The 17772-nt window shown below is 40.7% G+C and overlaps 2 protein-coding genes across 11 annotated transcripts in view; one reads left to right on the top strand and one right to left on the bottom strand.

The window, feature by feature from the left end:
- SEC24B (SEC24 homolog B, COPII coat complex component) overlaps positions 1-14991 on the bottom strand; it is a 93565-nt gene extending 78574 nt beyond the window's left edge. For 3 of the 5 annotated variants that reach the window (XM_059923408.1, XM_059923413.1, XM_059923409.1), the window contains exon 1: positions 14610-14991. In XM_059923408.1, coding sequence (XP_059779391.1) covers positions 14610-14736 — 127 coding nt within the window. In that variant the 5' untranslated portion in view covers positions 14737-14991. The remainder of the gene's footprint in view (positions 1-14609) is intronic. The other 2 variants (XM_059923411.1, XM_059923412.1) reach the window with 1 other exon arrangement.
- A 15-nt stretch (positions 14992-15006) lies between these two features.
- The window catches only part of LOC132366073 (uncharacterized), a 92919-nt gene continuing 90153 nt past the window's right edge, over positions 15007-17772 (top strand). For 3 of the 6 annotated variants that reach the window (XR_009503352.1, XR_009503350.1, XM_059923416.1), the window contains exons 1-2: positions 15007-15712; positions 16802-17017. Coding sequence is in view for 3 of the 6 variants with exons in the window: in XM_059923416.1 (XP_059779399.1) it covers positions 16835-17017 (183 nt within the window). In the remaining 3 variants the exon portion in view is untranslated. Of the gene's footprint in view, positions 15713-16795; positions 17018-17772 lie in introns of all 6 variants that reach the window. The other 3 variants (XM_059923415.1, XM_059923414.1, XR_009503351.1) reach the window with 3 other exon arrangements.

Raw genomic sequence — 17772 nt, 5'->3', positions numbered from 1 at the left:
AGTTCACTGACACAAAGAAAGTGCCACTGTATTCCTTGCCATAATAATGTATAAAAATAGAAAATAGAAAATGTGTTTATAAAAGATATATGAATAATTTCCTTATTCTGTTTTCAATTCCTACTAAATAATGCAGTGGAATCTTAATCTTTGGTTATTTAAATACATACTGCATAGCAGATACAAACATAACTTACACAATCAAGCTGTAAAGAAAAAATAATGGCCACACTTCCCAGAAGCATACAGAGAACCAAAACTCAGGTAACACTGTTTTACTAGGTATATAATTTACGTTTCTTACAGGATATTCTACATGATCATAGTTCATTTAGAAGAATATAACATGCCTAAAAAAAGTGTAAAATGTTCTCCTCCTTCTCTTCCTTAAATATATTTTAAAAATGGATTTGCTGGATATACATATAACTGATTCACTTTGCTGTACACCTGAAACTAATAAAACACTGTAACTCAACTATACTGCAATAAAAATTAAAAAAAAAAAACAGGGTTTGCTACTCTTCATTACAGTCACAGAAAACCCAACACTGGTACAAATTTATCGATCAAGAGAAGAACCAAGTCAGAGTTAGAGAAATCTGTTTAAATATCTACCCACTTCATGATTTGATTTGGTTCATCTATGCCACATGATCTGAAAACAGGAAAATCATCATCATCATGTCCAAGCTACTCAAATGCCATTCTTCTAAAAATAACAGGAACTTTGTATCTGCTGAAGTTTATCAGAAGTGAATTACCCACCCAAAAAATCCTATTTGCTTTTTCAGCCCATCAAAGAAAAGGAAGGTACTTACTTTGTGGGGGGAGGGGGGATGCAAAGGTAGGAACAGCTAATTATATGTTGGTGCTTACCATTCCTTACACTATATCAAGATATAAATGTTCCAAGTGTACCCCCCCAAATTTCTAATATAATTGAATCAAAATAATAAATGAATCAAGACTTCATTGAAAGCAAAATGATTGTTTTGAATATTTTAAATCAACTTTTAAAGCCTGCAAGGGGGGAAAACCAACGGGGGGGGTGGGGATGGTGGTGTGCTGAATTGAGCAACTGGGATTGACATGTATACAGTGATGTGTATAAAATTGATGACTAATAAGAACCTGCTGTATAAAAAAATAAAAACTTTTAAAGCTTGCACTGAAAAAACAAAACAAACCATAAATATCAGTTTAAATTGAAAAAAAATGATATCTAGGACAAGCAAATATTTTTTTAAAATTTTGTCTTACTGTGACCTAACAAGGCATGCACTCTCTTTTCTTCAACTTTAAAATATATTAGATAACTCTTAACTTTCTCTTAGGGTATACTAGTATTAAAGTTTTATTTCTTCTGCATAAACTAAAAACTGAGCCTGGCAAATATCACAAATAAATCATTTATATACACCCATACTCTTTAAAAAAACACACACACACACACACTCTGTAAATTATGGGGTTTTTACTAGTAGTAGCATTTTCATTTGCTTATATTTCCTATAATTGCCTTAGCATCTGTGGCAGTTTTAAAACACAGTTCCCAAACTCTTTGATACTCTGCTGATTAAAGGGTAGGATCTGTCTACTCCCCTTGAGTTTGAGCAGGCTTATAACAGCTTCCACTAATAAAGAATGGCATAAGCAAAGCTATGTGACTTCACAGGCTTGGTCACAGACAACTCAGTATCTGCATTGTTTGATGGAATATCTGCATATGGATCCCTAAGCAACTCCGTAAGAAATCCATTTACTCCACAGCTGTCATGGTCTGAGGAAGCCAAACCACATAGAGAGGTCACCACTAGGGACTCTGGTTTGAAGTCCGAGTCTCTGAGTTATTCTAGTCTAAGTGCCAGATGTGTGAATAAATAAGCCTTCAAGATCATCCCAATCTCCAGCATCAAAATCATTTCAAGTCTTCCCCACTGAGGCCCTAGACATCCCAGAGCAAAGCCATCTCTGCCATGCCCTGTTCAAAGTCTTAGTTCAACACAGTCTGTGAGCATAATAAAATGGTTGCTTAACCACTGTTTTGTTGTAATTTATTATGTACTAATAGCAACTAGAACAGCAATTACTGCTTTTAAAAATTCAGAATTCAGATTCTAAAACCAAAATACTATTTATAATAGCACACACACAAAAGGTAGTACTTAAAATACAAATCTAATGAAATATGTGAAGGATCTATATGTAGAAAACTACAAAACACTGATGAAAGAAATCACGGATATGGAATGATATACCATGTTTGTGGACTGGAAGACTTGACATTAAGATGTAAATTATCTCAATTTTGATCTTTAGATTCAAACAATACCAATAAAAATACATGAAGGCTTTGTTATGGATATCAACAAGCCGATTCTAAAATTTCTAGGAAAAGGCAAAGATACTAAAATAGCAAAAAACAAACAAAAAACTTTGAAAAAGAACAGTTGGAGGATTCGCATTACCCAATTTCAAGACTTTATATACAACAATAATCAAGAAAGTGTGGTCCAGACGAAAGGCTAGACATACAGAAAATAATAAAAATAGAGCCACAAAAACACAGTCAACTGATTTTTTTTTTTTAAACTTGAATATGGTAACTTTCTTTTTTTCCTTTTTAATTAATTAATTTATTTATTTATTTATGGCTGTGTTGGGTCTTCGTTTCTGTGCAAGGGCTTTCTCCAGTTGCAGCGAGTAGGGGCCACTCTTCATCGCAGTGCGTGGGCCTCTCACTGTTGCGGCCTCTCCCGTTGCAGAGCACAGGCTCCAGACGTGCAGGCTCAGTAGTTGTGGCTCACGGGCTTAGCCGCTCCGCGGCATGTGGGATCTTCCCAGACCGTGGCACGAACCCGTGTCCCCTGCATTGGCAGGCAGATTCTTAACCACTGCGCCACCAGGGAAGCCCTCAACTGATTTTTTGACAATGGTGCCACGGCAATTCAATGGAGGAAAGACAGTCTTTTCAATTGATGGTACTTTTCAATCGATGCATAGTCCATATGCAAAAAAAATGAATCTCAACACATATCTCAGATCTTAAACAAATATTAAGTCAAAACGAATCATAGATTTAATGGAAAATTTTAAAACTTATAGGAGAAAATATAGAAGAATATCTAGGTGAATATAGGTTTAGCAGTAAGTTCTTACCTATGACACTAAAAGCATGAAATATTGAAAAAGTGAACTTAATCAAATTAAAAACTTTTGCCCTGCAAAAAACACTAAGAGGATTAAAAGACAAGTAGCAGACTAGGAGAAAATATTTGCAAATCACATGCTCAGTAACGAACTTGTATTCAGAATATACTAAGGACTCTTAAAATTCAACAGCAAGAAAACAGACAACCCAACCAAAAACTGGTTAAAGATCTGAAAAGATAATCACCAAAGAAGATATATGGATGGCAAATGTATGCAAATATGCTCATCATTAGTCAGAGAAATGCAAATTAAAACCCCAATGAGATATCTCTATACACTCGTTAGAATGACTGAAACAAAACCCCTGAAAATATCAAATGTTGGCAAAGATATAGTTAAACAGAAACTCTAATTTATTGTTGCAGGGAATGCAAAATAGTACACCCACCTTGGAAAATGGTTTGGCTGTTTCTTATAAAAGGTTAAACATACACTTACCATTTGACCCAGCAGTCCCACTCCTACATATTTACCTAAGTGACCTGAGAACTAGTATTCACACAAACCCAGTGCCTGAATGTTTATAGCAGCTTTATTCACGATCACCAAAAACTGGAAACAACCAAGATATTCAACAACGGAGGAATGGATAAACAATCCTGTTTATACATATGATAGAATACTATGCAGCAATAAAAGGGAAAAGGACACTGTTTCATGCAACAGCATAGATGAACATGGTGAAAGAAACCAGACCCAAAAGATGATATTTATGGTTCCATTTATACAACACTCTGGAAAAGGTGAAGGAGAACAGCAATGGTTACCAGGATTTGTGGAAGGGAGAGCTGTTAACTACAAAGGGACTGCATGAAGACATTTTTTTTATGGTGATGGAACTGTTCTGAATAGTATTGTGGTGGTTGATATTTGACTACGTACATGCATTCATCAAAACCCATAGAGCTGTACACTACAAAGAATGAATGAAATTTACTACATGCAAATTTTTGTAAAAAATCAACCAGATGTTGAGAAAATCTAGGATGGAATGCAGACTGTGACAAATCAGTCTAACTTTATTACAAATGTATGATAACCTAATAGAAGGATATTTAAGTAATATACATACAGATAAATAGGCAACGGATATAATTATATAAATAGGTTTACATACTTGGGTTCGTATACATATATATCCCCTAGCTCTGTCTGCTGAGACAGCCTAGAAACAGTGACACCACAGTAGCAATGAGCACATCCAAGGCCCAGTTTTTGGTTTCTTAACACCATGTCCCAGCAAAAGGAACCAGGGCTCCTTGGACAAAGAGCAGACTCTGGTGCTGCCATAGGGCAAGTAAAAGATGGAGCATCTGCTAGTGCCAGAAAGTAAGGAAGTGCTCAAAAAACAAAAGGATGGTGGCCAGGACACAACAGCCAAACTGAAAGAGCTCCCAATGGTCAAAGCTGTAACAATTTGAGTAAAAACTTTAAATAATGATAGGATTGGCTTATAATCCAAAGAATAAAATAAATATTCTTAAGCCCATAATATAAATAAATAACTGAATAAATTTTAAGATGGGAGGAAAGGGGGCAAGTCTTCCTTACAGAAAAATTCCAAATAATATATGTAGAAAGAATGAGGGAAAAAGAAAATCACCATTAGAATTCCACAGTAATAACAACCACAGGCAAGAGCGACTGAGGAATGCTAAAATTAGTACATGAAATTTTAAGCGGAGACAGGATAGTAACTTCAAAGTATCTCCCTAAGAATGTTTATTAATTACTGTGGTGATTTTAACATATGCCCACAAATTATTTGATACACCTCACTCCAGGAGATGGAACATAATTCCCTTTCTGTTGAATGTAGGCTTGAGTTAAGTGAGTTGCTCCCAACAGAGCAGGAAAAAATAAAAAATAGTAATTTTACAGTGGACGAATCTGGCCTGAATGTGTCCCCCTCCAAATCCATATGAAGCCCTAACCCCCAATTTGAAGGTATTAAGAGGTGGGGCTTTGGGGAAGTAATTAGGTTTAGATTAGGTCACGATGGTAGGACCCTCATGAAGAATCCGTATCCTTATAAGAAGAAAACCATTTGCGCTCACAGCGAGAAGATGGAGGTCTACAAGCCACAAAGAGGGTCTTCACCAGAACCCAACTGTGCTGGCACCCTGATCTTGAACTGCCAGCCTCTAAAACTGAGAAAATAAATGTCTGTGATTTAAGCCTCCTAGTCTATGGTATTTTGTCATAGCAGCCCAAACTAAGACAGCTCTTCAATCAAGTGCCCAAGGTTAACATGATCAGTAATAAAACAAATTGATATCATGTAACCTCTGATATGACATGATAAGGGCACTTCAACCTCTGGGTATTCTTCCTAAAAAAATCATAACCCCAGTCTAATCATGAGAAAGCATCAGCAAACCCAAAGTGAGGAACTATCTACAAAATAACTTACCAGTACTGTCAAGGTCCTAAGAAACAAAAAAAGACTAAGAAATTGTCATAGACCAGAGGAGACTAAGGCAACACGACAACTAAATGCAACATGATATCCTGGATTGGATCCAGAAACAGAAAAAAAAATTAGTGGAAAAACTGGTGAAATGTAAATAAAAATCGGTTGTTTAGTTAATTGTATTTCACCAATGTTAATTTCCTAGTTTTGATAAAGGTACCATAGTTTTATAAGATGGTAAATAATGAGAGGAAGATGTTAAGACTTTAGAGGAAGCTAAGTGAAGGTTATTGCATTTTCTGTACTGTGTATCACATCTGCAAATCTAAAATTATTGCAAAATAACAAGTTTTTAAACCATCAATGAAAAAAGTGCTGGAAACGACCTACTAAATTGACAAAATTTTTGAAACAAATGACTACACCAAACATAGCCACCAGAGTGATTTTCCTAAAAAACAAATCTGATTGTTACTTCCTTGTTTAAAGCTTTCTAACGGTTTTTCTTGCCATCAAGGAAAAATTCAAATTCTTTAACATGGCCTGTAAGATAGTGGAAGACAGAATAATCCCTCCTTCATCCCATATGTCCATTTCCTAATCCCTGGAACCTGTGAATATGCTAGGTTACATGGCAAAGGGGAGGTAAGGTTACAGATAGCATTAGGGTTGTTCATCAGCTGACCTTAGAAGAGGGAGAATATCCTTGATAATCCAGGTGAGCTCAGTGTAATCATGAGAGTCCTTAAAAGTGGCAGAGGGAAGCAGAAGAGAGTCAGAGGGAGATGTGACTACAGAAGACTCCTCTGAGAGATGCAATGTTGCTGGCTTTGAAGATGGAAAGAGTGGGCCACAAGCCAAGGAATGTGGGTAGCCTCTAGAAGCTGGAAAAGACCTTTGCCTTTGCCTAGAGCCTCTAGAAGTGAATGCAGCCCTAATGACACCTTGATTTTAGCCCAGTTAGACTTGTAACCTACAGAAGACGAATTCATGTTGTTTTAAGCCACCAGTTTGTGGCAATTTGTTACATCAGCAAAGAGAAAACCAATGCAAAGACCCTTCATGATCTGACCCCTGCTCACCTCTCCCAACTCATTGCTCACCACTCCTCCTTCTCACAATGATTTCCTACAGGTATACCTTAATATACTGCGAGTCCTCACGTGGGTCCGCCAAAGTTTGATCAATAAATAAAATGTAATTCTGTTACAACTCAGAATGCCTACTGTTATGATGAAGTGACACAGAATGCTGACCTGGTAGGAAGAGGTATAACTTGCCACAAGAAAAGCAAAGGAGCCACAGCACAACATCAGGTAAGGTTGTATGCTGGAGCTTTGCCTCAAAAGGCCATCGAAGAGGTTTATTAGGGCAGAATACAACAGTTAAGTTGCCATGTAAAGACTTCTGAAGAGGATCAAGTAAATTATGTGGTATTTTTCTGAAACTTGCTTTTTAAAAATACAGGTATTCAAAGCTTAATTCCTTCAAGAATGCCACCAAACGCAGTGGTTAAGAATCCGCCTGCCAATGCAGGGGACACGGGTTCGATCCCTGGTCCAGGAAGATCCCACATGCCGTGGAGCAACTAAGTCCGTGCGCCACAACTACTGAGCCTGCACTCTAGAGCCCACGAGCCACAGCTACTGAGCCCACGTACCACAACTACTGAAGCCCACGCACCTAGAGCCCGTGCTCCGCAACAAGAGAAGCCACCGCAATGAGAAGCCCGCGCACCGCAACAAAGAGTAGCCCCTGCTCGCCGCAACTAGAGAAAGCCCGCGTGCAGCAACGAAGACCCCACGCAGCCAAATAATAAATTAAAAAAAAAAAAAGAATGCCACCAAAAACTCTGGCACTAAAGTAGCCATGAGTGTGAAAAGGCTGAAAATCACTATTCCACACTCTTACCATAGAAAATTTTTCTCAAGTCATGCTTGTTCACCCCTGAGTGTTCACACAGACTCTTCCCTCTACCTGGAAACTTCAAAAACTCCCTCTACCCCCTTCATCTGACCAACTCCTACACATTCTTCAGTTCTCAGCTCAGCTCTTCCTCTAGAAAACATTCTCTAACCCTACAAGTGGATGCCTGCTTTATGTTGTACTACAGTATTCTGGACAGCACTTTCCACATGGAACTCTAACGAAGTGTACACTCTGTAAGTGAAAAACTTGGGCCTAGTTTGCTCTCAGCTCTATCATATCCTTAAGGCTTAGGATAGTGACTGGCTCATGGAATCCATTACTATATTTTGAAAAAAATTAAGCCCCGTAAATAATCCTCAAATATTTCTGTATCAGGCGTTTACCTCATCACAATTATCAACAAGAACTATATGATACTGAAAGAGAAAGAATTCAAAACTTAATAGCTTCCACTATGTAAAGTCATTTATACGCTACTATGAGAACAAATATACAAGTCTGACTTTTTTTTTACCTTGGCATTCTACACTTTTTACTCTGTAGTAGTTCAAGTATAAGAACATGTGAAACAAAAGGAAAGTAATTACCTACTGTATTTCATTACACCTAAAGTGTTTTGACACTGCCACTTTTTCTTCCCTTCTTACCAGATGTATGAGTTTCCTACTGCAAGTATAACAAATTACACCAATTCAATGGCTTGAAATAACACAAATTTATTCTTTTAGAGTTCTCGAAGTCAGAAATCCAAAGGCAGTTTCACTGGGCTAATATCAAGGTATCATGGGCAAAGCTGGTTCCTTCCGAGGCCTGAGGAGAGAATCCATTTCTTTGCCTTTTTCAGCTTCTAGTGGTTACCTGCATTCCTGGGCTTATGGCCCCTTCCTCCATCTTCAAAGCACAACATCCTAACCTCTGCTCTATGGTCACATTACTTTCTCTGCAGGCTGACTCCTCCAGTTTCCAATAAGGATGGTTGTAATTATATCAGGCCCGCCCAGATCCAGGATAATCTCCCCAACTCTAATCACAGCTGCAGAGGTTTCAGCTGGTCAGCCTGACTGATATTATCATATACAAGCTAGATACAGCCTGATTTTCTATAAGCATCTATGCCCTCCTTAGCAAGAGTAAATTATCACAAGATCCACCCAAGGGATAGATCTGCCTCAGTGACATCTCCTTTCAGAGATGAGTCTCACCAAAGGAAAACTCATTCTGTTCCTGCTTTAAGCAAACTCAACATGAAAATCAAAATTTACAAATCAAGTATTTTATGGAAAGTCTAGTCACTATACAAAAAACCATAGGCTCTTAATGTTTCCTCATCACCCCCCCCCCCCGATCCCACAGAGAAGCAACATTTTTAATGTATTTTTGTTTCATTAGTCTTTTCCTGAATTCAATTTCCAACTTTTTTAAAAAGTCAGATGAAAAGTTTTCATTATCTTTAAAAGATAATGAAAGGTCAGCGGAGTACAAACTCCTCTATCCTACTGAGATACAATTGGTACTAACTGGGAGAAGGAGAATCAGATCTAAGAAGGTAATTCATTCATCACTGAGTTACCAAGAAGTCCATCAATACTCAGCCAGTATGCACTTTAACAATCGTCCTTATCAAACTGTTAGAACGTTCCTGAACCAGCTGGTAAACAGCCACAGTCCTGACCCTGACTCTCTGCCGCGCCCCACCATGCTGGCCCCTTGCCACACAGCCACTCTCGACTTAGCAGCTAAAGGACTAATGCCTGGCACACTGCAGTCTGTCTGAATTCTGCTCTAGCGGCAAGGCTGGTATCCATTCAGTGGTCAGTATGTGCAGTACTGATTACTAAATATTTTGAAAATACTACCCCTACCAATAAAGTATCAGTAATATTACTAAAATACATTTTTAGTGAGCATAAAATGTATACACACACATACACCTCTAAAGAAATCTGCAATTAGAAACTCCAGTGATTTAAAAAATGGGGAGTCCCAATCACATCTGATTACCCTGGATTATTCTTCCTGATGGAGGGCTAATAGCTACAAAGGTAACTGTTCCAGTCACTGCTGGCAGATACAGCCTATGCAACCATTTGGATGAAATCTCACTGCACTAAGTATAGGTTATTCCTGCCACTACATCAGTTGTCCTCTTTGGATGTCATGATAATGAGTGCTAAGAGTGAAGGGGCCAAAAGAAAACCTATATTGGTTGAAAACCTACTACATGCCAGGTACTTTGCTTTCCTATATATAATCTTACATAATTCTCACAAGTCCTGTGAAGTACCACTATTGTCATTTTACAAACAAACAAACAAACAGGGACACGAAAGGTCACTAATTCATACAATTTCAAATAGTTGGGAAGTAGTGAAGAAGCCAGGTATTGTAGGTTCCAAAGCCCATTTCACAATTCCCATTTCACAGAAATACTAGGAAAAACAAGCGAGTTAGGACTTGGCCACTGCCTAGGCAAGGCATTTTACTAGTCCCTCCCCCTCCCTACCTACTTCATCCGTTTTTTCCTCAGTTCCTCTTACAGGCAGCTTTCAGCACACAATTTTAGAAAACTTAAAATCGATGAAACCCCCCTTCCCGCAAACCAGATAGCTGAGGTAGTGGTCTATTAGAGGAAACCTTCCAAGAGCAGATTCGTGGGAGGGAGTGTAAGAAAATAATAGCCAAGTTCACTTACTCCCTTGAGTGCCTACTGCATGCTGCCACGGAATGTGATGAGGAAAACTCAACATGGTTATCTGCCACATGAAGAATTTATATCCTGGTATTTTGAAGGAAATGAAATGAAGGGGACCCTCATTTGCTAAGCGTCTCATTTTGCTAAGCACCAGGTACTTTAAAAAATAGTACCACATTTAATGTAATCTTCTCAACAACCCTATGAGGAAGGTATTATTATCCCCTGAAGTCCAGAGATGTTAAGTAATTTTCTCCACAAAACCCTGGGCTGTAACAGAGCCTACAGCCTTTTCACTAGCCCACACTTTCTGACAATTCTGAGTATGCTTAGCCTACTGGAAATAATAGTGGCTTCCCCAGAGCTGAATATAACATGATCTGCTCTAACACGTAGTGCTGACTGTGAAGATGCTCTCATTTCTAGGAAAGTCTGCTGAAGACTGGCTCAAAATCTGTTCTATTTCAACATCTTTAGCATCTAATAAATACTTCAGGGTTTACAGATGAATCAGAAAGATGGAAGTTAGCTGAAATACTAGGATCAGTAGCAAGGAATATGATTTACAAAAATTAGTACAGATATAACCTCAGAAACTGAGGGGGAGGGAGTGGCATGGGAATGAAAATACAATAAAAATAACCAAAGCAATACAGCAACAACAATAAAAACTGAACCCAGATAAAAGACACTTGTTTATATATTTTTTAAGATCCTTGAGATATCTATTAATCAACTTAGGGGGAAATTATGTGCGCAGAAAGCTATATTATACCATGGCAGTATCTTCATGAGAGGCCTTGATGCTTCTGGTTAGCTAGAAAGGAAGACTAGAAACCTGAGACACAGATACTGCTCTGATCAAAAGAAACTTACTTTAGACACACTAGGGAGATTTGTATCATTTTAAATTTTGCATGTGCTCTCAAAGTTGAAGGGTTTCCTATAACCTACCAGACAGTATTGCTGAGTGAATGGTATATTTATTTATAGCTTCCATAATGAATTCTCATAATTCCCATTACTATCTCATCTTCCTTGCATTATTAACAATTAAAATGATAAAACTGCCGGTAGTATCATTGTTGGAAAAGGCACATGGAAGGAAGAAAACACATTTTCATTTGAAAATGAGCACCACTTGCTTCCTAAAAGTAGAATTAAAAAGCAGTGTTTTATTGGTAAATTTGGGTGACCCACCGCCCCCCAAAATTCTAAAAAGACCTCTTTCAATTTAAGTCGATTGGGGGAAATTATGGGGTTATGCCATCATTACCAGGATATTATTCACTCAATCTTCCATTGTTTGAGGACTCAGTTTTGGAAGGACTCTCAAAAGGCAGAGTAAAAGTTGAAAAATATTCAACTAATACTTCCTATGAAAATACAAATAATTCTAAACCACCCATATGGTGCTCAATGAAAAACTGAAGTACAGAAATATAACTCCAAGGAAGGAAGTTTAAAAAGAAATATTTCAAAGACTCAAAGATGTCAAATTCTATCTTCAAATAAATGGGGGAAAGCATGTTAACAATTAAACATAGAAAATAAGTAAAAGTAATAAGGAAGTCCCGATTTCTGCCTCCCTACCCTTTCCAATGTCAAAGTTTCTAATAAGAGACTTATTAGAGTCTGTTAATAGAAAGAGATTGGACTTGGAACTAGGAAGACTGTATTAGAATTCATTTAACAAATGTTTAACGAGACTATAACTTGTTCTAGGCCCTGAATATACAGTAGTGAACAGGAGACAGGCATTGGTGAAAAACACCCACCCAAAACTTTCTGGATCTGTTCAATTAGAAAAGTGAACTAGGTGTTTTACAGACTCTGTTCCCAAAACACCTGGATCTCCACCTCTATTTTAACCACAACAGCTCTGCTTTTTTCTGATTTCTATAGCAGGGCTCTGCAGGAAAACAAATCTGTTTTTAAAAATGTTTGATAACCGCTAAACTAAGTGATCTCGAAGTACCATTCCAGTTTTACAACTCTGTCTTCTGTGATGCTTCAAACTCATACTTCTGACCTATTTCTTTTTCACCATGCTGGAATTCCACAGAGATATATTAAAAGGCAAACTAGTTTACGTGGGGCTAAAGAATCAACCACAAACCCGAATGACTGCTTAATCATTATCTATGGGTGCCAAATACCATATAGCAAAAATTACTTTTTTCTAAGATTAACAAACAAAAACAGATTTGATCTTGTTATTTACCTACGTAAGCTACTTACTTTTACAAAAACAAACAAACAAAAATTAACTCTAGTTCTTTATCTTAATTTCTAAATTCCTTAGCATTTAAGGCCTTTCTGTAACTTGGCCCCTTTTAGGTATTCTTTTCAGCTTTAATGCCTTGCATTTTCCCTCCCACCCAACACCCTTTCTGCCTCTTAGTTTCTAAATTTTGAGACTTCTGTTCATGCCCTTGAGACAGCCCTTCTCTCCTATCCATCCCTGTCAAATCCCTCAAGGTCATAACCAACTCAAATGTCACCAAAATACGTCAATTTACGAGAAAGGCAGGGATTCTGTCTTTTCTACTAGGCTAACCTTGAATCCCCAACTGGCAAGCATGCAACAGATGTTGAAATGAATTATGTCAAAGTAACGATTATAAACAGTAGAAATCAAGCATCATCTATTTTTGGCTTCTAAATGTATTAACTGATTTGTTTTTACATATTTAACAGCCTGATTACAACTGATATCCTGCCATTCCTTGAGTGTTCACAAAATTTGTAAGGCTGAGGTAAATACTTGCCACTTTAAAAACTGTACACTAAGACAACAGTGCATACTCAGAAAATCAAGACACAATCCTTGGATCACTATTAAACATGGATTTAAAATATTCTAAAAGACTTGGGATCGCTTCCTAAATTATCGTGTTCTAGTTCCTCCACACACACAAAGCTATTCTAAAAACAAAACAAAAACAAGAATTTATATCAAGTTTACAAGAACAAAAACTGCTCACAAATAATATCTTCATGTATGTTCAGGACAGAAGTACAAAACCTACTACTCTGTTCACATTCAAAACCCACAGAGTAAACAATGACCAGTGAAAGTAAAGCATGTAATACTGACAAGTATGGCTGATCCAAAGGATAAGGCTAAGCCATCACGTTTGACTTATGAAAAAAATTCAACTTTTGGTTCTCAGGATAAACGATAAACTGCAAGCTTGAAAAGTATCAGTTATAAAAATTAGATGCTGGCTGAACTGGTTTATAAAGTCCAGTAAGTTTTCATTTCACAGATTGGATAAAATAGGTCAATCCAACAACCATTTTTAGAGTACCAGCAGACCTTGTTCTCTTTTACAGAGAACCAGACATATTCTTCTGAAGTATTCAGTCCATCACTTTCGAGAGTTCTCATCTAAAATGTGATCGTCTATAAAGGGAGGCCCCCTCTCTCCCGGCCCCAGCCACGAACATTCCAAATCTCAAGATGAGGGAATGGATATCCTAGAGCCGATCATTTTTCAGCTGAAACTCGCGCATCCCCAAAGCCCACGACCTTAGTATGAAAGCGCTTTCACGGTGCATTGGCTGCTGCCGGTAGGAAGGCCTTGCCTCAAACAGGGCCAACTCTGGCACGTTTTCGTGTTTTTGAAAGTGAAGCTGGGGGGGAAAAAAAACCACCCAGATCTAAAAGTATTCGTTTAAATCCGTTTGACACCTGCTCTCTTTCAAACACGACCAGCAAACTCCAAACGCTCGAGTAGCGGCCGCAGCAGCAATGACAGATCTTGAGGCCGAACTGGGTCAGGGTTACAGTTACACTTGCGTTGCATCTTTACACCCTTTGTCTACAAACTTGGGCACTAACTTAAGTTCCCTTCCAGGCAGCGTGCTCGCCGGGCCTCAGAAATCACAGCAATTTTCCTGAGACAGGAAGGGCACAACCCTCCCAGCTCCATGGCTACACCAGCCTTCCCCGGACCACGCACTCGGCGGCCTCGGCTTTTCGCCGGGTATCTGGGCGAAGGGGTCGCCCGGGGAAACTCCCCTGCGCCCGGGCTGGATAAAGGGGATTTCACGCGCTGTCTGGTCTCCCCCCTTTCTACGGCCCCTACTCGCCCCCGTGGTTTCGGGCCCGGGGTCACACTACAGAGACAGCCCTGCTCCCCGATTCCCCGGGCAGGCCCCCGCGCCGGGGCGCCCCTCCCCCCAGCCCCCCCAAACCCCCCGGGGCCGGCCCCCGCCGCGTGCCGCCCCCCACCCCCTGCCCCGGCAGCCGCCCCCTCTCCCACCGCCCTCCCGCCCGCCCCGCCCGATCCGGCCGCGCAGGCTGCCCAGCCAGCACTAGGCCCCGCGCTCCGCCCCGGCCGCCCTCCTCACCGTTCTGCTGGTGAGGCCCCGGGCCCGGGCCCGCGGGCGCGGCGGCTCCAGAGGCGGCGGCTCCGCCAAGCTTGGGCGGGATCCGGGAGCTGGCGGCCGGATGAGGGGACCCGGCGGGGGCCGACATGACGGCGCTGCGGGCGGCGGCGGCGGCGGCGGCTCCGCTTCGGGGAGTTGGGCGGAGGGAAGGGAAGGCGGAGCCGGAGCGGCGAGAGGAAGAGGAAGGAACGCGCCCGGCGTCACCGACGGAGTCACCCGGGACCGTGGCTGGAGTGCTCGCGCTCCGCCCCGGAGCCTAGTTCGGCCGCTGCGGGCGCCGGAACCCCGCCCGGCCCTGCCCCGCCGCCGCCTCGAGCCCCGAGACGCGGGACTCCCACCCCCCGGGTCGCTCCCCGCAGGCGCTGACTGTGCGAGCCGCAGCGCCCCCTGCAGGCGGAGCCCGGCGCGCCCAGGCCGGAGGCGGGGCCCGGGGCGGCAGCCTCCTTGCCAGCCCTGCGACCTCGGGCCCGGGCGGACCTGCGGTCGCCTCGGGGCGAAAGGGGTGGACCAGGATAGACTGGGCGCTGGGCCCGCTCCCACGTGGGGCGGAGGCAAGAGCGCGGCGGGCCCGGGCCAGGCGGTGCGGTGCGGGGACGGGGTTCCAGAGCTGCGGGGTGACCTCCGGAGCCCAGGGCAGCGCCTGGCCGGACTGGCCCCGCTCACCCTCCGAAGAGGAACCCTGGGTTTGGCTGTGTTTTTTTTTTTATTTTGAGGTGTTTCCCCCCTTAATATTAAATCCTAAAGGAAATAGGCATTCAAGCTCCCTGTCCGTAGGGAATTATAATCCTGGGCAAAAGAAGAGGAAACATTTCTCTATGATAAACACAGAATCTCAATAAGAATTGAGAACTTTTCCCACTGACTTAAACCCTGGGAAAGGAAAGGGGGAAATGGAGTAAAGGGAAGCTGAAAGGCAAACTTTATCGTCCTCCTGATTTTTGCCAAGGGTTGGCTCATCCTGTTGATGCTCAGAAGAGAAACTGTAACACCCAAAGCAAGAACTCAGCTTGGTTTCTACGCTAGTGAAATCGTTGAATCTCTGGCCTGTCCCAGCATGCTAACTGGTAAGCAAAGCCCTGGGACTGCACTACCCAAGTCGTTTTGCCATCTTGGAATCCTGAGTATGCCACAGTCATTCTGTGTTTGTTAGAAATGAAATTGTTCAAAAGCGTCGAATTCCGAATGGGATCGAGCAAGATTGTATTTCTGGAGCGATAAGTCTAATTACTGAATGATTATGCCAAACATAAAGTGTGTTGTAGTCCTAGAATAATGCGAAGCTTCCCTTTAGTTGCTGCCGTGAATTAATGATACTTGGTGCTTTAATGCACCAAATGAATTACAAATAGGATTTCAGTAGTTGGATTTGTACTTTTGTTTTTGGAATTTATCTTTATTCTTATTTCCATAATTCTGATTAATTTTTCCTTTCCATTTTATACACTACACTAATAAGCAACCCAAACAATACTTTTACATTACGATATCCAGAAGCTAAAATATACTAGTTCCTGCATGTGAAAGATGCATTAAGCCAAATTCTTAGGTTTAAAAGCCAATAATTTTGTTAAATGTAACTTTTCAGAATCTTTAGAGAAAATTACACTGTACACATATTATAACATAATCCTGTCCTAGAAAGCAATATCCCACTAATAAAAACTACTTGAATTTTTTAACATTTTAGGTAGATAATTTCAAAGAAATACAAAGTAAGAGAAAGTAGTATAGTGGACCATCATATACTCATCAGCCAGCATCAACATTTGTCAATTCAGGGCTAATCTTGCTTATCTATACTGGCACCAACCTCCACCCTCCCGAGATTAATTTTTTTTCTTTTTTTCTTTTTGGCTGCGCTGCGCAGCATGTGAGATCTTAATTCCCCGACCAGGGATTAGTTCCACTGTCCCCTGCAGTGGAAGTGTGGAGTCTTAACCACTGGACAGCCAGGGAAGTGCCTTCTGAGATTATTTTGAAATGAATTTCAGACATATTATTTTATCAGTAAGTATTCAACATGTATCTCTAAATGTATAACATAAACACAATACCATTATTATACCTAAAATCATTAAAAATAATTCATTAGTATCATCAAATATACAGTCCACAATTGTCTTTTGTAATAGTTTGTACTTTCTGAGTTTTAGGATTTTCAACAATACATCATCCATCTACACAAAATGAGCAAGCACTTTTCTACAGCATTTCCAGCTTTTCCGCAAAAACCTAAGCCCCCGCATAAGCAAAAGACCACACTCTGCTTCATCAAGAAGATTACACAATTACAGGTTCCAATGCTGCCTGGAAGTCCTTTGAAAAATGGCTCAGAGAAAAGCCCTGTATTAAGGGCTTCTATTATAAAGGTAAGGGAATAACGAGCCAATTGGCTTTCTGTCCTTGGAATGTATCCTCTTGGGCAGGGGTCCCCAACCCCCGGGCCACGGACTGGTACCTGCCGCTCCCCATCGCTCGCATTACCGCCTGAACCATCCCCCCGACCCCCTGCCTTGTCCATGGAAAAATTGTCTTCCACGAAACTGGTCCCGGGTGCCAAAAAGGTTGGGGACCGCTGCTTTGGGGTCTAAGAAGCCCATTTTAATCACAGGTATATGGACTGAAGTTGAGCGCTGTCTCTTTAGGGGAGACTCCTAAAGAAGGAGGACGGGACTCTGTTTTAACCCATCTTCCCCACAACCTTTATCACCTAAGCTCTTTCCACTTGTCCACTAATTCACCGTGGTATTTTCTAGCATGCTTATAAGAATCTTTTGCATGACAGATCCTACAACCTTTATGAAGATATGTTATTTCACTCTACTGCTTTAAGTCCCACGACTGCTATCAGTGAAGAAAATGAGGAAAAGGATGAAGGATTGAATGAATGCTTACCATGTACCAGGCGCAATGCTAGTCACTTTAGATGTATTTCCCCCCCCATTTAGTCCTCACAATAACTCTGTTGGATATTTTTCTCATCCCCATTTTACCAGAGGAAACTAAAGCTTATATAGAGTTCAAGTAATCTTAGTAAAAATCGTGAACCTGTAAATGGCAGAACCAGAGCTCAAACCAAAGTCTGTTTAGCTCCAAAATCTTTGCTCTATTCACTACGAACTAT

This window comes from Balaenoptera ricei, chromosome 5 (genome assembly GCF_028023285.1).
Source record: "Balaenoptera ricei isolate mBalRic1 chromosome 5, mBalRic1.hap2, whole genome shotgun sequence".
NCBI classification, from domain to species: Eukaryota; Metazoa; Chordata; class Mammalia; order Artiodactyla; family Balaenopteridae; genus Balaenoptera; species Balaenoptera ricei.
Note: the sequence above shows the minus strand (reverse complement) of the source record. Positions and strands in the feature narration are given on the sequence as shown.